Here is a 22904-nt window from a genome sequence, read left to right as displayed (position 1 = left end):
ATTTGTATTTCATGCACTCGTAAGTATTCCTTACTCCTTTCTCAACAACACAATGGGACTTGCTCAGTTTTAGAAGCACAGGCAATGGAATTTATTGCACTTCTAGATACTAATTACATTTTCCTGGTAACTAGTAATTCAAAAAGAAATAGTATTTTATGAAGAAAAGATGGATGTACAAATATTAACTTAGCTATTATGGTAAGGTTAACTTTATATCTTCATAAATATGGAATAAAATATAGGCTTTTTCATAGAAGTATGTTCATATGTACAAGAATGAGGTGTTTGGAACTCAATCATTTGTAAAGCCTCATCTGATGCATTTTTAAGCTTTCTGAACTGAAAGAATCTCCCCCAAGCTTGACTCTGTAACCAAATGCTGAAGAAGTGCATGTTGCCTCTATAAATTCTTAATAGGTGACAAAACTGCAAGCTAACAGTTTGAAAAACAACAAACATAAACGAGAAAACCCAAAACACCTAACAGGACAAGCTTTCCAGCAAAACACAGATCATCAGCTGAGCTTCTGCCCTTTTTACTTCTATCAGGCACAGTAACCAAGCCATAGTTAAAGAATGTATGTATTTTCTTGTTACATGTTTGGATCTGCAGTGACAAAAGATACCACAATCAAAACAACTACAACTGTATTCACACAAAACAGCTGCCTCAGAAGTGCAAGAGAAGAGTGGACACTGAGATTTTTCCAACTACAACATGTTCGTACACACAACTGACCTTAAAAACATCTCGGCAAAAAGGTAGCTGTGATCAAAATACACCTCTGCAGGGTGTGTCATACAGACATACAACAGCACTGGGACATCTCAGACAGATTACACTTACAAAACCAGAAACTGGTTTTCACTGTTAAGTCAACGTTCTGAGTAACTGTAAAACATCAGAGCCAAAGCTTTCAAACCCAAATCCTCAGTGTGGGACCACAGAAACAATTTTTGAACAAATTTAGAGGCCATTTTGCTAAACCTGCTGCAACATGGAAACTGAACTAACACTTGCAATGTAGCTCCTCTGTTGAGGATTTGATTACATCAAAGCATTGAACATATTTATATTGACAGTTATACCAGAGGGAGGAGCAAAAAGACATTTTTCTCCTAAAAACATTATTCTAGTTTGATACAAGTACCTCAATTTCATTTTTCTTCCTCCGATTAAGTTTTAACCTTTCTTGATCTCCTTTATCCTCCCAACGAAGCTTTTCTAGCTGCTGGGCTAATATAGCCACCTTCTTTCTTGCCATTTCCTTTAGCTCTTTGTAACGCTCTAACTGGACAAAAAGAAATTAAAAAAAAAAAAAAAAATCACTCCTTGGAAAGTGAGAAGACTCATATTGTTACAGCCTTAAGTAACCTTGCCTACTAAATCATAATAAAGATTATAAAAACTACCCAATTCTCCAGAAGACTTTTCTAGCTACTGATTGCATTATAACAAGCTGTATTTTTTTAGAGTAAGATTCAATCCAAAGCTTACACTTAATAGTTCTTGTCTACAGTCTTTTTTTTAGCCTCTCTAATTACTCTTATTGTTCAAGGAAGTTTATAGTACTTCCCATTCAATCTGAACGTTAGCACTAAGTTTTTGCACAGCCCAGAATTAGTGCAAGTTTCAGTACCTGTATTTGCAGCATTCTCAGGTTATTTAAAATAAAATAAAAAAAAAAAATCATATAATAGGTGAAATGTAAATATTTTAAACAATTCTGCTAAGTGATAGCTAACTGACCAAATGCCTCTGAAGTGCAGAGCAGGAAGGTTCACAAACTAAATTAACAACCCTGCAAATTCTCCACTAATTGGTCACAAACTATTTTAAGGAGGAGACAGTGGAAAAAAAGCTATCATGTAGTTTCACAAGCATTCCTGGCCATATGGTTGCAAACAGAGTTTCCTCCAAGGTGAATTTACGGTCAAGGGATGTAGCCCTTTCCTTCTCAAGTAAGCTACCCCAGTTTCTGACTCTGACTCACAGCAGATTTACTTTTTTGTTGTCTTCACTGGTTTTCCCTAACTGATACCTAAGATGAAAACCCAGTTCTCAAAAATCACTCACCTTGAGATCTTGACAAATGTTTTCTGTCCTATCCTCCCACAATGTACCACGTGTACTAATAAAACTCAGAATTTTTGTTCTGTTTGAGCTCGAGGGCAAAAAGATCACTAGAAATTACAGGTCACTGGCGCAGTAAGTTTCCTGGTAATCAGGAGTATTTTTGGACTTCTCCAGTAAACAGTACTTTTGGGCCTCCCAGCTCACCTGACTTTCTCCCAGCTCAATTTCTGCCGCTCTCTCCATTCTCTCTTCTTCAGTTTTCTCTTCAAATGCTCTCCATGCCTTCTCAATATCATTCAATTCTATCTCTAGCTCTTTTATGTTCTGCTTTTCCTTATCACAGGATTTCTCCTTGTCCCTTAGAGATTTTTTAGACATTTCTACTTTCTTGATTTGGTAGGATGTGTTTTCCTTTGCTTTTATATAGAGGGGTCTCTGCTGAATCAGTGATGCTTCCAGAGCCCTAAAAAACAAAACCAAAAACAAACCCAAAACAACCAACTCCAACCAACCACCACAAAACACAACTAAAACAACAAAGCCACAAAAAAGAGCCACAGGGAAGGGGAGAGAGGGACGACAGAAAAGACCACCTCCCACCCCACCAAATGCAAACAATAGATTTTAAACTGTAAGGTTGGGGCTTACACTGTGGATATGCCGACAGGGGATTTTTTTTTTTTACATTCACTTAAAATAGTCATTTAAGAAGTGAAGCATAACCTCCTAAAATTTAATAGCAAAAAAGTATTTATATAATGAAATATGTATCTAGGCATGGTAGAGCAGGTGAAAACCATGTCTAGATTTTACTTCAGTGACTGAACTGCTAGGAACTGACTTCCATAGCACTGTACTATCACCCAGATTTTTGACAGGAAATGCACACCTGCCAAGCAACTCCCAGAGCAGATAATGCTTTAATTCAACTATCACAGAATTTGATTGCAAAACCTACTTCATTTCTTTTTCCATATGCTGATGGTCCCTGCTTAGTATCCCAAACATTTTTTTCTTGGCTTTAAATGAATCTTCTGCTGCAGAAAGAGACTCTTTCTTGATATAAGCCTCCATATTCTTTTCATCCAAACTGTTTTTCAGAAAGTCAATTTTTTTTTCATTGTGATAAAGCTGAAAAAGCTGCAGCTGTAGCCTTTCTTCATCCAGTTCCTTGATTAGCATCTGGTAATGCTCTGCCTACCAACATCAAAATTTCATTCACAGTTTATAAAACCTAGTTTTCATCATTAGCAGTTTAATTTCAAGGGCAAAGTCATGCAAGATGACATACAAATAGCTGTAATTCCAATAAGGCACACTAATCATAAAAGTCAAATGTTTAAGTAATATTTGAGTTTTATGTATTAAAATATTCAAATACTTAAGTCACATTAAATTTGAATTAATTTAATATTTAAATTAATTATACTGGCAAGCCTATGCTTTGATTTTATTTATATGTGTTCCTCCAACTTTTAAACCAATACTAAATTATTATCTAGTATGCCATACTAAAAAAAAAAAAAAGACTAAAACCAACATAAGTTTGTGGGTTTGTTGTGTTTTTTAAACACTGCTAAAGTTCTCAAGAGATGCAAAATCTGGCATCTTAGCATGAAAAAACAGAGTAAATTGGAGTTACCTCCTCTTTTTCCACCTTTGCTTGTCTGCGTTCTGCTGCCACAGTTTTTTTCTTGTTATAATGAAACTGTGCATCCTGTTCTGCTTGCTGAATCTTCTTCTTTTTTCGGTCATAGTCTTCAGCATATTCCCATGAATTACTAATTTGTTCAAAAAGCTGAGTTCTCTCCTTTGGCTTCTTCATTGCAATTGATTCTACTGTTCCCTAAATGCAAATTAGAAACAAATAAATAATACAGCACTGTAGATCATGCCTTATGAATTTAAGAGCATTTAGAACTGATTGACCTCTGTATACATTTACGGTGAACACAGTTGGACAGAGATGCATTTAGATTCAAACTCAAGCAAGATTTAAGTGCCAAAATGAGTATCAACCAGCCACTCAGGTTTCTATAAATGTTTCTTTAAAAGTGAAAAATCCATTCTTCCTTAGGAATTTTTGTCAGAAACTGTAAGGAAGATGATTCTGTGAAATGTATTCATCAAAAGCTTAAGGTCTATGTCATTAAATTCTTGGACACTAATAGCTGAATAGAATTTCCAATCCCTTAATCTTAACAAAAAATTCTTCACATTTTCATGCATCTTTACTAACAGGAGTTTTAAGATGAAATTCCTTTTTCCATACACTAAGCATTTCTACAGACCCATACTTTTTTATATATTGGGAATAACATAAGCACCCAAGTTCTTCCAGATTAGCTTCTTTCTTACTAGCGCATGCATGTCCATATAAACCCCACTAAGTCTATTTTGTAGTCTTGTAGTTCCTGGCCAAGATCAGGAAAAAAATATGTTGCCTTGTAGTTAGCTAAGGGTGCCCTCATTTCTATACAAAACAGCGTACTCTACAAAATAACCTCGGCAGCTTTTGTTTTCTTTCCAATGTACCTTGAATACTCACCTGAAAAATAAGGCAATTCCTGGCCTTCACAAGAATGCCTACTTTTTCAAGCTCAGATACGTATGCAGATCGGCTGACAGTCTTGTCATTGAAAAGAAATTCAGTACAATTACCTAAAGGAGGAAAGAAAAGAAAATTACTTCCGAAAATGACTACAACAAAAAATCCACTGGAAAAGAATTAAACTAGTGGAATAATTTAACTGAGAAATTTTCTCAAAGAAGATAACAGATTTCAATTACTCATTTATTCCCTTTAGTAACTTTTCTCTTTGAAAACTCTAGTTTTAGTATTTTCTGTAAGAACTAACATGCTCATGCCTGCAGCAAGGTGTCAGACCCCATTTCCTAGAGCCAACACAATCTACAGATCGCAAACAAGTATCTAGAGACATTTTAGCTATAGAGCAAAGAACATATAATAACTTCATTCATTTTTTAACTGATTAACCCCAATATGGGGGGGGGGGGTTCCATTTATATCACTATTAAAATGCTATCTTAAGGACTATACTGATCTGCCCAACTATGAAATAATATTGGGCATCTGAAATTCCAAGTTGGGTATTTTTGGTCTCCATTTATTTACAGATCAGACAACAGATAGTACATGCAGCAGAATCTACTACCTACCACGGATAATTCTTGAAAATGTTTTTTCTTCCCCATCTTCCTCACAGTATACTATCTTCACACTAGCTGTAGAAGAAACAGGTTTTCCAACATGTGCTCCATGAATAAGTTCTCGAACACTTTTAACTCGCAAATTTGCTGTCTTCTCACACATCACAAAGCTAACAGCATCCATTATGTTTGACTTTCCTTAAAAAGTAAAAAAAAAAAATTAAGACATTTTTGACATGACAAATGGAAGCACTTTATTAAGAATTAAAGAATCTGCAGAATTGCCAAATTCTTTATGAATTCTATTTCTAATTATGTACTTTTTATTCTTTCAGGAAGAAATTCTTCCTTGTGAAGGTGGTGAGATACTGGCACAGGGTGCCCAGAGAAGCTGTGGATACCCCATCCCTGGAAGTGTTTCCAGCTGTATCCCAGGTTGGACAGGGCTTGGAGCAACCTGGGATAGTGGAATGTGCCCCAGCCCATGGCAAAGGGGTTGGAACATGATGAGATTTGAGGTCCCTTCCCACCCAAACCATTCTATGATTTTACTGAGGAAAAACTGTTGCACATAATAAACACATTTCTAAGATGTAACATATTGGCAGCAGAAAAGAAGCCAGTCTGTAACAAAAATTATGACAAAATTGATTTGTACAGCTTTATTTGGAAAAGTATTTTGTTTTTACACAGCCTTCTCTAGAGGGGAGTGCACCACATCACCCTCACTCTTCTTCCTTGGCAGTGTGCTTTCTGGAGTGAAGTGAGGGAGGTTTATTGCATGAGCGCTGCATCCCCAACTTTTCCACTGTAACTCGAGTCTCCTGCAGAAGACAAGCACTTTCCCAGATCCATTCACCACAGCAACAAAACTCTCTGGCCATAGTCCTTTGACAAAAATCCTCTTTTCATTTTATCCCTTTAGTCTTTAGCATTTCCACTGATGGATTAATTTAAACCATGCAACTTGGACAATATTTTGACTTATTCTCAAAAGTATCAGAACATGAAGAACACTAGGAGGAAAATAAGAGAAATAAAAATACTCAGTTCAGAGATTACACAATAGTCACACCTTTTTCCCCCTGCACTCTCCTATAAAATGTATGTTGAAAGAGTACCTGGAAGAAGTGTCGTAATTCTGACTTTACAATACAGAACATGGAGAGAGGATGATAAAGAACGTGGTAACAACGCTAAATATACCCAACTTACATTAACATATTTTACTTAAATTGGGTAAGCGAGGAAACTACAGGGTCTAAAAATCTTAACTATAAATTAAATCATTAACAGACTGGGGAAACTAAAGTGAGATGTCAAACCCATCCTTGTTGCTCTGTTAAGACAGCCCTCAGCTCCTACCACTCTGACAAACAGCAGATGTAACCCCCTTTGTTGAACAGCGCTTCCTGAAGCAGGGATCACTCACTCTTCAGCAGCTCAGCGGGCTGGGCTCCAGCTCGGCGCTGCACTACCGAGCCCTGCCCTGAGCCCCACTCAGCACAGCCGCCATCTTGCACAGCCGCTCTCCCCTTAACCAAGTGCGGCAGACTCCCAAAACGAAGCAGGTTTCCACCGGTACAACACAGAGTATTAAAATAAAACCATCTTAATGTGATCTTTATAAGTTGGGGTGGCCTGTTTGCAAGCCGGGCTTTATGCCCAAGCTGGAAAGCACCAAGTTAACACGAAATTAAAATTCCATCAACCGCCTCTCTCCCCCCGGCCTGCTCCTGTCCTTCCATGCTGAAAGAATCTACACTTTGAGCTAAGAATGATAGAGCAGGTCCCTCCAAAGCTTCATTTGTGCTGCTACCCCTTCAGGTGCACATGAGGAGATTTTCAGCAGGTCCGTGAGGCTAAATCGCACCAAACTGAGCCCTCAATGCTGACAGCTCATGCAGCAGCTGCTCCCGGACCCACCACACTACCTGATCCATTGGGCCCGATGATGCAGTTGAACCTCATGAAGGGGCCGATAACCTGCTGTCCCCGCCACGACTTGAAGTCCTTCACCACCAGCAGCTTCAGATAACCCATCCCCGCAGTGAACCGCGGGCAGGAGCTCCTGAGCTCCCGAGCTCCCCGCCGCAACCCCCTCAAAGAGCCAACGAAGTTTTTTCACCAATGAACCTGTCGGCGGACAAAAAACCCCCACCCAACACGAGTACTCCACAATTTTATCGGCCCGCCTCGCCCTCACAGCCCGCGCGCCTCGTGCAGCGGCCCCGCCCAGCTGGGGCGGTGCTCCCGTTCCCATCGCGACGGGCCGCGTCGTGTCCTGGCTGGACGCCTCCGCTCCCGGCCGCCTCCGCTCCCGGCCGCCTCCGCTCCCGGACGCTCTCGCTCCAGCCCCACCGTACCGCTGTTCCTTCCCGGCGTCATGAGCGGGCTGGGGCCGCAGCGGGAGCTGGAGGAGGCCGCCGCCCTGGAGCGCCGGCGGCGGCGGGAGCTGCTGCGACGGGACCGCATCTTCAACGCACGGATCCGCACCATAGGGGTGAGGGCGGGCAGGAGGGGAGGGAAGGCGCCCTGTCCCCCTCGCCGCTCCCAGGAGTTCTGAGGAGAACGGCTTAACGCGGCGGCAGGGCGGGGAGGGAAGGGGCGGCTGAGCCGGTCTGGGCGGCCCAGGAGCGCCACCCCAGTGACCCCTCAGGTGTGTGAGGGGGAGCAGGGAGAGGGCCCAGATGCAACTTCTAGAGTCGCGTTTAAGGTTACTGGTGAAAGAAATCACAGCATATTTAGGGTTGGAAGGGACCTCTGAAAATCATCCACTCCATCCGCCTGCCAAGGCAGGGTCACCCAGAGCAGGTGACACAGGAGCATGTCCGGGTGGGTTTGGAATATCTTCAGGGGGGAAGACTCCATGACCTCCCTGGGCAGCTGTTCAGTGCTCTGCCACCCTCATTGGAAAGAGGTTCTTCCTCCTGTTAAGGCAAAACTTCTTGTGTTTTACTTCATGGCCATTGCTTCTCGTATGTACTTGTGCCCCACTGCTCTGGATTCAAGGGCAAGCTGTCATTGTCCCCTAACAGCACTGAGATCCAGCCTTGTGTTGCATTTCTGTGTAAGAGTTAATGTGATGTGCTTTACTTTGAGGGAAGCCAAGAGCTTCCAGAGTCAGCTCATGCAATGTGGCTGAAACAAGTAACTGGTTTTCACTTCTCTGCTCTGTGATACTGCCCTCATCTGCTTGGATCTCACTAGAATCAATGCTGTGAGAGATTTACTGCTGTAAGAGTCCTGCAATTGGTCTGCATTTTGTATCAGACAAAATAGGGCAGATTCATCCTTGTTTATGTATATGTAATTAATTGTGTTTGATTTTGCTTGGCATGGATGTCTGAATGTGAGCACCCATCAGGCTGGTGGATTTTCTCCAGAGTTCACAATGCAGTTTGCATCTTAATGTCAGGGAATGGATGTGTTCTATTCCTATTTGACTTTGGATGCAATAGTATATTGAATCTCCCTGTGGTATATCCAAAGGCCCACATTAAGATTGTGTGAGTCTGCATGGAGGGAAGAGTGCTGTGAGGTGATTTCATTGAACTGGTAGAATTGCAAGAGATGTTAATTGGATCCCTCTTTTCTCATGTACAGAAACATGCCTGAAGTCAGTGGAAAAATATCTTCACCTTATCTGACAGAGCCTTGAATTTATTCTTGTCACTCTTCTGCAAGAGTCATTGTAGCTGCAGAGCAATTAGCGGTTCCTACTTAACAAACATGTCAGGTGTGTCCACCTGGTACAGCATACTGACATACACAGCAACCAACAATATACTTAAGTGGAAAGAGCTAACATTTTTAGCAGTGGTAGGATGGGTTAAGATACTTAAAACTTCTTCATCAGAAACACATACTTTCTCTATAAACTGTCTTTTCTAGAGCCTTAAAAATTAAGTGCAAACCATAAATTCTCAGCTAATGAAATAGCTGACAACTAATGTATCCTGGTGTGTTTTATTGAGCCATACTGAAGTACAGCATCTGAAGGTTTTTACCCAAATACTTTCATAGAACTGACTTGTCAGGCAGGTTGTGATCTATCCATTTACATTACACAAACATCTAAAATGAAGGAGAGCTCATCTGGGTAATTTTGATTGACAGTCTGTTTTGATATAACATCATTCAATGTACCTGAACAATTATGCTGGTAGAAGGGGCTGCTTTGAAGTTAATCCAGGTCTGAATCATAAAGAGCAGTGAAATCCATACAGAGATATTCTATATCAGTATTTCTGTGTGGTTTTTAGATTCTTTACTTTTGTTCTCTGACCAGTTTAGCTGAGTGTCAGTTTCTTGAGAAAATTGAAAAATCAAGACAATATTTGATTTACAAACCACAGATCCTAAAGCAGGGTTTGAACATTTTAAAAACATGGTGGCAATATACTGGAAAGTAGAATGGGAAGCCAGATTTTATATTTTTTCCCTTGATTATTACTAGTTTTATTTCTACTTTGACTTCTCTATCTGTTTTGTCATCTGGGTAATAGAAAGTAAGATACTATGCTCATTGCTAACAGATTGAAGAATTTATCCTCAGTAAATCATTCATTTTTCTGAAGAGTTCAGATGAATAATCCAAATGAAAAATTACTTTTGGTTTACATGTGAACTTTATACATAAATAGAGGTAGTTTAGAAATTACCTGCTTCAAACTGTTCATGGATTTGTTATTTTAACACTAAGAAGTGAAACCTGTAGTTTCATGTGACTGGGAATGTCTTTCAGGGATGTTTTTGTGTCGAGTGAAAGCATTTTCAATAGGAGAGAACCAATAGTGTAACAGAAGCCTATACACTGACCTACCTCTATTATTGGCAGAATACTGAGAACTTGTATTGGATTTCTCTTAGCGGTATTTCCTCTAGTTATATTGAAAGCTTGGCTTGTCCAATGAGACTTCTGAAGGAGTTGATATTTTGTGTCCACAAGACCATTGTTTTTGGAGGATAGAATTCTTGATGCTTTCACCCTTGCTTACAAACTTACTGCTATTGTCAGTTGTCCTTTACAGCACCAACTGTGTGTATTTTCAGCCATGATCTGTTTCTGTCTTCATCTGAATAGCTGACTATCAAAATCATTTACCAGATTCTTGAAGATTTGTCATTGTATTTTTGACAATTTTTTTAAGACATTAAGTGACTTGACAGTAAAGAAAAAGGAAATAAGTAAAATCCGTGTTCCTGCCTATTAATTTGCCACCATTTTCCAACAAACGTGGGGCCAGATTCTTTCACCTAAAATGGAGGTGTCTGCTCCCATCTGATGATGTGGCCTATGTCCTCCTTTGCTCAGGTCCCACCTGCCATGGATGTGGATGTTCTGTACCATATCTGTCAACTCATCACACATCATGTACCCTGTAGTGCATTTTGGCAACCATATGAATCTCTCTGATAAGACTGGAAATGTTTCCATTCCATTCTTCTAGTGAACCATCTGTATTTTTTTCAAATATGAACTATTACAACTTCCTGTCATCTTGACTGTTAAAATACTTACCTGCTTTATAAATGAAAGCAGAACAATAAAAATAAAATTGCCAGCTGTAACGGGCAAAACATATTTTGTGTAATGCAGCTAAAAATATTTATAGCTCTATGTATCATGTAAATGTGGTGTTTTCATCTGATCAGGTCAAGAGCATACCTATCATTATTAAAACAAAGCAAACAAACAAGAAGATTTCTGTTTCTGGATTTTATTTTACCTACATTAGTAATGTGTAAATATTCTGCTGGTAGTGGGATTATATCTATCTTGTACAACTGTGAGTCAATGTAGCTTGACAATCCCTGTTTTAATTGTTCAAACAGTACCTCTTAAAGAGCTGGGTTTTTTTTTATTTTTCTTTTTATTTTAATAGATTGATAAAGATGCATTGGATGCACAGGTCAAGGAGAGGAAAATTCAAGAAGCAGCTGAAAAAGCACAACATGAAAGATTTGGTATATTCATGGATACTGTGATATTTCTGTGAATAGTTAAATGCTTTGATCTGTTTCCTGCTTTCTTTTATCCCTTCATCTATTCTCTAAATTCGGTCATCCAATTTGTGTCCTATTTATATTCATACATCTACATGGGCACAGTATGTATTTTCCTTGCTATCTTAAGATTTATACTGACATGATTAAACTGGGATACATTGCCTAATAAGCCAAAATTTTCAATGTTGTCTTTTAATAGCTATTTATAAATATAATTTAAAAACCTGAATATGCAGGAGGATTTAAAAAAAATTAATTACTTACCACAGTGCCTGTAAGGATAGTAGAGGCTAATTTATTTTGTTTGCCTTCTTGTAGAGTGAGCTCATGCTCTGTCTGGTCATCCCTCCATAGAATATATAGGTTCTGTGGAATCCTCTCTAGATTATTATTGCTGGAAGCATGAGTCATGTACAGTAAGGCAGTAAGAGGAGCCATAATTGAGTCAGAACAGGCAGCACACAAGTATTTCATGCTGTGCTCTGACCTCAGACCCTTTGTGGCCTTCCATGCTTGGCATGCTTTCCTGTTCTATCAGGTGAAAAGGTCCTACAGCCTGAGCTCTCTGTATGCTTCAAGAGGAGCTAGAATGGAGCTGCCAACTTCCATACTGAGCTTCTACACCTGCTTGTGATTTTCCTGGCTGGAAAATACACCTGTCAGGCTCTGACTCTTGGGAAACTACCAGCAGGAATGTGGAGTCTGGCAAAAGAGGAAATTATCTTTTCTAGCAAATGATATTTAAACATTTTAATTAAAAATTCTAGAATGGCTAGTTAGGTGTGAGTTTTGTTATTTGTTTTTCTTTAAAATTCTGTAATTGATTTAATTTCAATTAAATGTGCAGGAGCTATTAAGCTGTTCAAAACTGTTGGTGCCAGCCAATTATTTTAGTGCTATGGTTAGAAAAATCATTGGAACTACGGAAGAGCTATCTATATTCCTTTCATTTGAAGTCCAGTTTTGGTTTGCTTTCTCTTAAGCAACTATGTATTTCAGTTGTAGCTGTAAACTAGGAGTAAATGGGAACAACTGGTTTACAGTACATTCTTGTTTTCCCCAAACGAAACCTCATAGTTCTAGTGCTTTTATCATATTTGTTTTGCATGCATTTATTTCATTGTAATGTTAATAAAATAATTTATACCTAAAAAGCCAAAAATATTTCTCAAGTATATATTACTAACATAAGAATGTTTACTGGGCTGGTACTTACAGACCAAATACTCTCTCCTAAGGCATAAGAGTTTGAAGACTTATATTCTGTTTATTCATCTTGGAAATTTTATTTTCATCTTGTGTGTGCACTCCAATGACACGTGCATCCCTAAAAGTTGTGGTTTCATTGTGTTCATTTTTGTCTAGCTCATGACATGAAGAAAAATGACAAGCTCATGTGTCTGCTAGAAGAACGACAGAAAAATGAAATCAAAGACATGAATAGGGCTCTCATTGAATTTCACCAGAATTTTCAGAAGCCAGAAACAAGACGTGAATTTGACCTGAATGATCCACAAGCCCTAAAGAAAGACAGACCTGCTCGAGTTTCGGACGATGATCCTCGATGTAGTATATCTGGCCTGCAGAAATTTGTGGGTGAAGACTTAAACTATGATAAGAGGATGAAGTTTCAAAAGGAGCAATTAAGAGAGTGGTCTCTTCAGCAACAGAAAGACTGGAAGAATGCATTAGCTGACCAAAAATTGGCAGGTAACAAAAAAGATAATGTAGTTTTAATGTCCTTTTTCTGAAGTTGTGATGTATCTGATGAAAACATGGTATGCTCTATTGTATATTTAACTTTTAGAAATACTAGAGCACTTTTTACTTTATAAGCTTTAACGTATTCACTATTTCTCTTAGGAAATCTCTATTTAATAACATGTGATGATTGTAATATCACCCAGGTTTCATTTCTGGTTTACGCCTCCAGCTGGTATGCTTACTTCATCAGACCAAATTGTCCAGTCTGTACTGCCCTGGAGCAGAAAAAATAATACTGATTTTTCTTTCCCAGTTTGTTATGGAACATTCTTTTCTTCAGTACTTAAGACACTTCTTTCATTTTAACACTAACTGTTTAGACAAGATAGGTTACATATTAAACTGATTCATGGGTTACCTGAGATCCCAAGATGGAAAGCTTTGATAGTAGGACTTGGAAATAGTTATTCAGCCTACTGTATCTGTAGCTCCCCCCTCCCTCTTCCCCTGGTTAGCTCACATGGCACATCATGTCCATGAATATTGACTAAATTTCATTTGAATCTAATTTAGATGATCTTTATGACAAGTATAGGATTGAACTTGACCGAAAGATTATGGAGGAGCAAAGAAAAGAAGAGGAAAGCAGGCGTAATGTTTGTACAGCTACTAAAAATTTCAACAGAATCCAGGTAAATTAATATTAAGTTGGTTTGTTTGTTTTTTTAGAAAACGTGGAGACAAAGAAGGAAAATAAAATGCACAAAATCAGAATGAGTAATGATGTTTTCACAGGGGTTTCTTAGCAGCTAAATTCCAAGGTTGTTTGAGCAAATGGGAGATAGATTTTAATCACTTTGCCAACTGAACAAAGGATCCAAGGATCTAGATGTCCTCTATCTAGTTATCATCTGCCCAGATTGTCCCTCCTGGTTCTCAGCTTGCTGACTGGCAGGGAGAAACAGCTCCCCAGTCACTCAAGGGCTTTGAGCCTGTAAATTGGGGTACAGCAAAAGCCTCCCATGCTTCCTGCTGGGTTTATATGAGTCCTCCCATACTCTTACTGTGTGTGTCTGTCTGCTTTTCTTTTCACTTGTGTGGAAATATTACTAACAGTAGCTTTTTGTCTTTGTTGCTTACATTAATTCCCCTCTACCTCTGGTTTTGGCTGCTTCATGGGTATTTGTGTACAATGTCTCTTGGTTGTTTACTGACCTTGCTTTGGAACCTGTCTTAGTACCATTATCTGTCATGCTCTAGTTCTACATCCTACTGCAGAGGTCTTTTTTCTCTTCAGCTTCTACATACAGCCCAAAGGGCTACATGGATGCTATTAGCATGGTTAAACTATATTTGTTTTAACTTAGCTTTAAATTTATTTAGTCACATCAAAATGAACCACATTAGAATTAACAACATCAAGTATGGTACTTTTTGGTTTAGCTGTATAAGCATGCAAATCTTTAAATGTTGCTTGAGCCTTTTGGAGGGCATTTGGCATTTAATTTTGTTTATAGACAGCCCAAGTTAACTGCAAATCAAAATCTTAAAAGTACAGGAGCAGGCTGTCCCCATGTGCTTAAAGCCAAGCCAGTGGTGAGGACCAGCCTGGCTGAACAGACAGCTTTGGCTGGAACTCAGGGAGAAAAAAAGAGTTCATCACCTTTGGAAGAAGGAACATGCAACTCAGGAGGACTGCAAGTAGATTGTGAGGGAAAAAATTAGAAGGCCCAAGCCCAGCTAGAACTTAATCTGGACACTACTGTCAAAGACAGTGAAAAATGTTTCCACAAATATATCAACGTCAAAAGGAGGAACAAGGAAAATCTCTATCCTTTGTTTGGGGGAAACATAGTCACAGAGGATAAGGAAAAGACTGAGGTACTTAATGCCTTCTCTGCTTCAGTCTTCAGCCCTCTGAGCTGGAAGGCAGGGATAGGGACCAGAATGAAGTTCCCATAATCCCAGAGGGAATGGTCAGTGAACTTCTGTTCAATTTACACCCAGACAAGCCCATGGGGCCAGATGGGATCCACCCAAAAGTACCAAGGGAGCTGGTGGCAGAGCTCATGGAGCCATTTCCCATCATTTCCCAGCAGTGCTCACCGGGGAGGTCGCAGGTGAATGAAGTTGGCCAGTGTGACACTCTTGTGTAAGAAGGGCTGGAAGGAGGATGCAGGGAACTACAGGCCTGTCAGCCTGACCCTGGTGCCAGAAAAGGTCATGGAGCAGATCCTCAAGTGCTATCATGCAGTGTGTGCAGGACAACCAGGGCATCAGCCCAGCCAGCCTGGGTTTGTGACAGGCAGGTCCTGCTTGACCCACCTGATCTCCTAGGACAGAGTGACCCCTCAGTGGATGAGGGAAGGCTGTGGATGTGTCTGCCCAGGCTAGTAAAGCCTTTGACACTTTCCCAGAGCATTTTCCTCATGGCTTGGACAGGGGCATTCACTGTTCCCTGGGTAAAAGACTGGCTGGAATTCTGGGCCCAGAGAGTGGTGGGGAACAGAGCTATATCCAGCTGGGGCTGGGCTCCAGTGGTGTCCCCAAGCCTCAGAACTGGGGTCAGTTGTTTAATATCGTCATCAATGACCTGAACAATGGGATTGAGGGCACCCTCAGTCACTTTGCAGGTGGCACCAAGTCTTCTGGAGGGTAGGAAAGCTCTGCAGAAGGATCTGGACAGGCTGGATTGATAGGCCCAGGCCAGTGGTCTGAGGTTCAACAAGACCAAGTGCCAGATCTTTCACATGGGTCAAAACAACCCCCTACAGCTCCAAGATGGGAACAATGGCAGGGAAGTGCCTAGCAGGAAAGGCCCTGGGGTGCTGGTGACAGCAGCTGAACATGAGCCAGCTGTGCCCAGGTAAGCAAGAGGCCAGTGGCACCTGGCCTGGATCAGAAATAGTGAAGCCAGCAGGACTTTGACTGGACAGGATAAATCTGATGTGTTTCAAAGTTAAAAAAAAAAAATAAATAAAGCAGACAATCAGGAATAGAGTATCATCATAAAATCACCCTGAGACACTACTCATGTTCAACTTTAACGTTTATGGCCCAGACAACTTTTCCTGCTCTGACTTTCTTAATGCAGAACCCTTCAGTTTTCGTTTGTCCTCAACTACTTTGCCAATATGTATGTGCCAACCAGTGAACTACTGATCAGCAAGAAAAGTACTGGGCTGTTCTACCTACATAAGTGAATATTCTCAATGATTTTTTTAACAGCACATCTTAGTCAAAGTGTAGACGGAACTACCCACTGATCTGTTGCAGTCAAGATAGACATGTAAAGAAAGATAGGTCTGGCAGCCTGTGCTCTGTGTGCCCTAGTAAGCACACAGGAGATTTCCTGTCCTCTGTCCAGATGGAAGCTGGAACCAGGCATTGTTCCAGAGGGTTTAGTTTATGCATTACAGAAGAATGAGACAGTACTAGACAGTATTAGAAATGAATGATACATAGCATTATCATTCTAATTCAAATTAGTTTACTTAGTCTAATTCTTCTTTGGAATGTAATTGTGTTACATTAAAAGCATTGCATTTTGTTTCCCAAGTTTTGTAAGGGGAAAATTTCCTTTGAATAGGAGACTGTGTCTTTTAGTGAATATTGTGAACAGTGATTTACATAGAAAATGCATACTGTGATTTCCAGTATTGCAGATACATTCATGTAAAATGATTCAAGTTTGCATTTTGTATCAGCAGACAGATTCAAGTCTGCATCTTCAGACTTTAACTGGGCATCTCCTGTCTCTCTGTTTTGAGGGCTTACCCACACTCTTCACCTAGATTCAGTGTGTAATGTATAAATCAAGGCTAGTGATTCAAGGCTTGTTCATTTGCAGAACAAGTGATTCAAGGTTGTAAATTTTTATTGTAAATTTCTTCCATATTGTATCTGTCTGCCAAATATCTACTGGTTATTTACTTGGGGATGAATGTGGAATAATTTTTAATTTAATTCTGCATTTTCTTATAAAACAAAGTTATTTTTTCTCCGGTTTACTTGTTATATGTGGTATGACAACATTAAAGAACTGTTTGCTATTAGACTTTGGATCTTGGCCAGTAAGACAAAGATCACAGTACTTGTATGTGATGCTTTTGACAGCTGTATGCAGGTTGCAAAGAGATCTGTTATGATGTGTTAACATTTGTTCATCCCTTAGTTCATATTTTCTCTTAGAAAAAACATCACTTCTCTCTTTCCACTGAATTTAGGTTGCTGAACTAGATCATAAAAATGAATTGGAAAAGGCTCAAAAAATAAAAGATGACATGGATGAAATTACCTGCCTTCTTCGAGGAGACTTCCTTTCTGAAAACCCTGACCAAGCAATTGGTCCCTGGAGTAAACATCCTGTGCTCGTGGATCGATGGAAAGGAATGAATCAGGAGCAGCTGATGGCAATTCGTCAATTTCAAAAGGAACAAGCTCAGGAGAAACTGGTATTTAAGCTCACATGCATTTTCTGTTTTCTGGTTGTAATAGTATTATAGACCATGTTTGTAGAAGAAATTTACGATTGTTTGCTCTGCACATGCCATTATGAGACTGTGTTTTTCACTGATCTGTATTTTACCCAAACTTTATCAGTCTAACTGAACACAGTGCCTCTGAAGCAGCTGGGAGATGTCATGGAGTAGTCTGGAGCCCTGGTGTTGGACTGGGAGGAAGGTTTCTGAGGAGCCCAGGGCCAAGGGGATCTTGGGGCACAGTCCATGATGGTCCAGCTGAGCAGCAAAGTCCTGCCCAGCCTGAGACCCGGGCTTGATGGTGCAGTTCAGGACCTGAGAGAACACAAGCTGCCTGCAAGGGATGAGCAGGAGTGGGCTGCTCCATAGGGGAAGAAGATCTGGGAGCTGAAGGTGAAAGCAGGGCAGGCCAAAGCAGTGTTCTCATACTCAAGGGTACCCAAGCAAGGCAAATAGAGCAGGTCCAGTGACCTTGCTCATGCATATTTCATAGGCCTAAAAGTTCATGAATATGAGAATGTGATGGAGTTTCATTTCTGCTGTCCCACACAACTATGAGCCATGCTCTAGAACAGAATTACAATGGTAATAGTTGCTGCTCTAGAGGTGTATAGAAGCAGGCAGTCAAAATGAAGACGTCTAGCCTCCTCTGAAGTCAAGACTGCCCAGGCCTAGATATTGCGGCATAGGAAGCAACTTGCCTCCCTCAGTGCACAAGCTGCATTTATGACAGCTAAGGAATAGTGTTTATCTTTTAGTCCCTACGATACTGTAGGCTGTACTGTGTCTTACCTAGTACTGTTATTAAAGCTGAAGGTAAAATTTTCCTGCCTCTTCTATTCCTCTGAAGTGAACCCCTTCAAGGTGACTGAAAATGAGTACAACCAAGAAAAGGAAGTTTTTTGCAGGCCTGATTTTTTATTCAGTTCAATGGGGTTTCAGAAAAGAAGTGAGGCAGAGGAAAAAGCCAGTTTGAGTGTATTTAAGTGGTATTCATGGCTCAGCTATTATACCAAGTCAGCCATATTATAAGCTGTACAGATGTCTATGCACTTCTTGCCTCAAGAAGTTTCAACTCTTGCTAACAAGAATTTAAAAAAAAATCTGTCTTGTTGCTCTGGGTTTTTACAGAGAGAAAAGAATAGCTCTTTCATCTGTCCTATCTTGCTTCTCTCTTGTTTGGAAGTCCTTACTCCCTTCTCCCCTTTTCAAATGCTACCCCTAGTGATCAATAAAGGCAAGCAAGTTTGTTTGGCTGAATTTACTCATGAGACTTTACGTATACAGTTTCATCTTTGAAGAGAGAGGAAGTGAAGCATTTTTTTCACTCCTGTAGAGAGTAAGAGAGCAGGAACGCCGGAGAGATGCTGAGTGGGACAGACAACGTCTGCAGGATGCGAGAGCCCAGCTGCTTTGGGAGAGGCACCAGCAGCGGCAGAATCGGCTACGGCGCCAAGATTTAGATGATGTGAACGCAGAGCTCTCTCAGGAGCAGAAGGCAAAGTAAGTACCAAAAGAGTGTTCTTCAACTAAAAAATGCTCTTTACTATTGTTAATACAATAGCTTGGCTTTCAAAGACCTTTTTTCCTTGTTCTGATTGTAACTTTTTTAATACACTTGTTCCAAGTTCATGCTTTTAAAAAAATCAACACTTCACCTGAAGTGTGTTTTTCAGTATCACTTAATCAATCTTCAAAGAGTGGGAGTGTTATTGACTGACATGACTGAATTAGGATCTGGAATTCTTGAAAGCATTCCACTGACAACAGACTGTTTATATAGATGGCAAATAGAAAATAAGTAAAATTAGCTATGCAGAAAATATATTAACAGGTGAAAAACAGTACCTGTTTCTTTAATTTATCTTAGTTTTCTGAAACAAAAAAGGATGAACTGTCCAGTAGAACTGCCCATTTCTGGTAGCTCAGGATTAAGCTAACAACACAAAGAGAGCATTTCCATTATGTATGACAGAACTAGATGATTCTTTAACTAACCACTGGATGTGTCTTGGTGGGCAGCTCTTGTGTCTGCTCTGATGGGAAAGGAGGAAGGTAATATGTGCAGAAAAGGAAAAACAAACCCAAATGATTTGGTGTTCTATTTTTCCAGTTCCTTTCTCCCCCTCTTTTTTTGGGCATGAATACAGAATCACAGAATAGGCAGAGATGGAAGGGACCTGGAAGGGTCATCAAGTCCAACTCTTAAGTGAATGGCCCTTACATGACCTTGGCATTAGTAGCACCATGCTTTGAACAGCTGAGCCAGTCTCAGGGTCATACATACCTTTTGCAAATGAATTTCCAATATGTGATGCTTTCTTATTATGAAAGCAAAAGTTTGGAATTGTGTTAATTTAGGTTTTTTTTACTGTGAGATTTTTGGAGGGATATTTCAGGAAGAAAAAACCTATGTTTGTGATATTGAGATGTGGCATATATTTTGCAGAACAAATAATTTTTGCATATATTTTGCAGTTATATTAAATTCCATTTCTAATAATTTGTGAGCATTAATGGGTGTTAATGCTTTACATCTTATTTAGGTTTCTCAGGTTACTTTTGTATAATAGCAAGAAAACATTTACTAATGGCTTTAAAAAAATAATTATTTCTAGGAATATTTATCTTAAAGAAGAAGAGTATTCAAATATTCCAACTGACGAGTTTTACGCACAGTTTAATACAACCACCCGGTGACGATCTGGATAAATCAACCTGAATTATACAGAAGTATGTAGACACATTAAAATTTTCAGTTGAGCAATCCCATGTTTTATTATTTTTATCTGTTCCCTGCCCTGTCCCAACACTGCAGTCAAACTAAAGGACAGTCTGCTAGGCCACATCCGTTCTAAGACAAGGAAAACATTGTAATAATTTTTAAACATAGTTATTGTTCTGAAGTTACTAGTAGATTCAGTAGTAGGTTGTTTGTCTCTTGTGTCTCAGGCTTAGCTGTAATATTTACATAATTCATGCCTTTAGAAATCAATTTCTGGAAAGAAATCTGAATTTAAACTGCAATGCTGCTTTATGCAACTTGGCCAGAGGGGAATGCTGCCTACCATAGACCACAAGTGATGCAGTTAGCAGGTTCTCTGGGAGGGAAGAAAGATGACCTAGGCAGAACATTTTTTGGGTTGGTTTGTTTGTGGTTTGTTTTTGTTTTTGTTTTGTTTTATTTTGTTTTGTTGTTTTTTGGGTTTTTTTGTTTTGGATTTTCTTAAAGCAAAAAAAGCAGCCAGACACAAAGGCAAGCAAAGGGAAGAAATGCTCAAGTTGGTCAGAAATGTTGCTTTTATTTTTGTGAACAGTGGGAATAAGGAGATAAAATTACAGAGTCATTGAGGTGATTATTGCACTGGAGCATAGCACTGGAATGCAATGTGTGTTAGAGGTAGTGGGGAAAAGTAGGGGGGAAAGTATTGCCACATACACCCTCACTCTTTGGAAATAATGGAGGAGGTTTTGGGTAGTGTGCTGCTGAAGGAGAGTGAGGACAGTTCACAGGCATGGTGGAAGAGGGGTGATAAAGCAAGAGTGCACCAAAGTCAAGGAGAAAAATCTCAGTTTGTGCAGCGTAATTCAGGGAAACTGTTTACTTCCTGCCTTCATGGTGACAGTACTGACTTAGCAATGAACGAGGCAGTCACTGACATTTGAAAAAGGGGTAAGCACAACACAGAGGATGGAAATAGAAAAGCACTGTAGGAAACTTACTGCATAGGGGAAATGGATGGTGGAGCTAGCAAGGAAATGAAATCTAGGAGAAAAAGAGATGACATGGAGAGGACTGCGAAAAGGATTAGAAGACTAACCCTGGGAGTCAGAAGATTTGAAAGAGGAGATAAAATGAGAGACAGATGAGAGATTCAGCTAACAATCCAAGACCTCTAATATTGTGAACCTTTAATAGAAATAGAGTGCCCATTTGTGGAAATAGGTCTTGAACAGCAGCTTGCCAGCATATGGGACACAAATTTGGGGTAAAAAGATCCTGATGATGTTAGCTTGCAGTCCACTGATTGTTCTTTGTCTCAGCAATAATGGTAACATTGAATGAACTTCATGGTGAAAAAGGTTGAAGATGCCTCCACCAAGCAAGGAAGGAAAGATGCTTTAAAAAAACCAAGGCTGAGGTAACTTAAATGAGTTATTCTCATCTCTGTGAGAATAATGAAGAATGCATGGTTCTCAAGATATTATTAGGAGTATTTTAAGATGTTTGAAGGAAGCATTTATTGAGAGGGGATGGTTCAAACAGGTCTGTTTGCTCAGCTGAAGTAGTGCTCTGTGGCATCAGACTGATACAATGTTGCTGGCTGATGCTGATTCAACAGGAGTTTTGAAAAGACCAATCATGTTAATAATCCCTTAGATAGAGAGGTGAAAGAAAATCAAGGTGAACATTGAAGTGGTTAAAGAAGTGTCTTTCAACATGATTATCCTGAGCAAAAAGATAGGCCCCAATTTTAGGACATTGATACAATTGGAATTAATTGCAGTATAGATAGAAGCTAAGTAGAAAAACAGTGCGGCTGAAATACAGGAACTGAAGGAAGGCTGGAAGATGAAGTCAAGAGGGGATCACACTTGCACTGTTAATAATGAGCTGGTCTACAAAGAAGTAAGGAGGAATGATATTCAAGAAATTCCAATACGATAACCTTTGGAGATCCATTTATTTGTCAGACTGAGATTCATATACGGCCAGATGCCTTTGGAGTAGTACCTAACACTGTATTAAATTGACAATCTCAGGAGTGCAGGTATGTGTCTTAGAATAGACAGGCCATCAAATGGGATGGGTGGATTAATATGCCATCTGTAGTTGTTCTCGTGTCACTAAAGTTGGGTTTGATCTGTGTTGAAATATCTCAGACTCTGACTTTTTCTTTTTTAACTAGAATTTTTGTTACCTGAAAAAATGAATAAAGCAAGTGCTGAAATGTTTATGAAGTTGTCTTCATTTGTCCACCTTGTGTGAGTAGATGCTTGCAGACTTTACAATAGCTCTACAGTTTAACTAAATTATCCTGGACCTTGTCAGATGATGTTTGAGTTTCCTTCAGGAAGGACTATGAGATTAAAGCTTTTTTGTATTACCTATTTGTTTGCTTGGAAACATTTCATAGAAAGTCAGAGAAGAATAGGTTTCTCAGCTATACTCCAGATAAGCCTTTAGGTGGAAATTCAAGTACGACTGACAGTTCAGTAATTGGGTAGGCTCAGGCATCACTGAATTTCCTAGAAAACTTTTAGCATCATCAATCATATTTGCAAGACCAACCATGTTCCATTCTACCTGTTACTTCAGAATATAAAACCTGAAATTTACCTTGGTTGTTATGAAAGAAGCACAATCAAGCTGTAGATGACATGCTTAATGTAAAGGGGAAAAGGTCTGATTCATTGTTATCAATATTTTATTCTAGCTTTTATCTTGCGTTGAA

The 22904-nt window shown here is 39.5% G+C and overlaps 2 protein-coding genes across 4 annotated transcripts in view; one reads left to right on the top strand and one right to left on the bottom strand.

The window, feature by feature from the left end:
- SMC1B (structural maintenance of chromosomes 1B) overlaps positions 1 to 7467 on the bottom strand; it is a 33227-nt gene extending 25760 nt beyond the window's left edge. The window contains exons 1-7 of one of the 2 annotated variants that reach the window (XM_085049753.1): positions 7186 to 7467; positions 5261 to 5449; positions 4629 to 4741; positions 3723 to 3926; positions 3039 to 3277; positions 2285 to 2543; positions 1155 to 1295 (exon numbers count right to left, since the gene is read on the bottom strand). In XM_085049753.1, the coding sequence (XP_084905879.1) occupies positions 1155 to 1295; positions 2285 to 2543; positions 3039 to 3277; positions 3723 to 3926; positions 4629 to 4741; positions 5261 to 5449; positions 7186 to 7294 (1254 nt within the window). In that variant the 5' untranslated portion in view covers positions 7295 to 7467. The remainder of the gene's footprint in view (positions 1 to 1154; positions 1296 to 2284; positions 2544 to 3038; positions 3278 to 3722; positions 3927 to 4628; positions 4742 to 5260; positions 5450 to 7185) is intronic. The other variant, XM_085049754.1, reaches the window with a different exon arrangement.
- A 9-nt stretch (positions 7468 to 7476) lies between these two features.
- On the top strand, positions 7477 to 22404 carry RIBC2 (RIB43A domain with coiled-coils 2). 2 transcript variants are annotated; one of them, XM_085049778.1, is made up of 8 exons: positions 7477 to 7754; positions 11140 to 11221; positions 12629 to 12973; positions 13541 to 13659; positions 17194 to 17421; positions 18785 to 18951; positions 20067 to 20181; positions 21493 to 22404. In XM_085049778.1, exons 1-7 carry the CDS (start codon positions 7638 to 7640, stop codon positions 20146 to 20148), a joined length of 1140 nt encoding a protein of 379 aa, XP_084905904.1. In that variant the 5' UTR covers positions 7477 to 7637; the 3' UTR covers positions 20149 to 20181; positions 21493 to 22404. The 2 variants fall into 2 exon arrangements, with proteins under 2 accessions (XP_084905904.1, XP_084905905.1); XM_085049779.1 differs by having other exon boundaries at positions 7479 to 7754; positions 20067 to 22404.
- Positions 22405 to 22904: the final 500 nt, after the last annotated feature.

This window comes from Lichenostomus cassidix, chromosome 1Ab (genome assembly GCF_008360975.1).
Source record: "Lichenostomus cassidix isolate B80296 chromosome 1Ab, HeHo_3.0, whole genome shotgun sequence".
NCBI lineage: Eukaryota > Metazoa > Chordata > Aves > Passeriformes > Meliphagidae > Lichenostomus > Lichenostomus cassidix.
Note: the sequence above shows the minus strand (reverse complement) of the source record. Positions and strands in the feature narration are given on the sequence as shown.

Bases quoted from the DNA above. Each gene is read 5' to 3' on its own strand.
- RIBC2 (XM_085049778.1), top strand. From the start codon at position 7,638: ATGAGCGGGCTGGGGCCGCAGCGGGAGCTGGAGGAGGCCGCCGCCCTG. The intron at 13,660-17,193 runs GTAAATTAATAT...CACTGAATTTAG, and splicing joins AAAATTTCAACAGAATCCAG to GTTGCTGAACTAGATCATAA. The intron at 17,422-18,784 runs GTATTTAAGCTC...TCACTCCTGTAG, and splicing joins AACAAGCTCAGGAGAAACTG to AGAGTAAGAGAGCAGGAACG.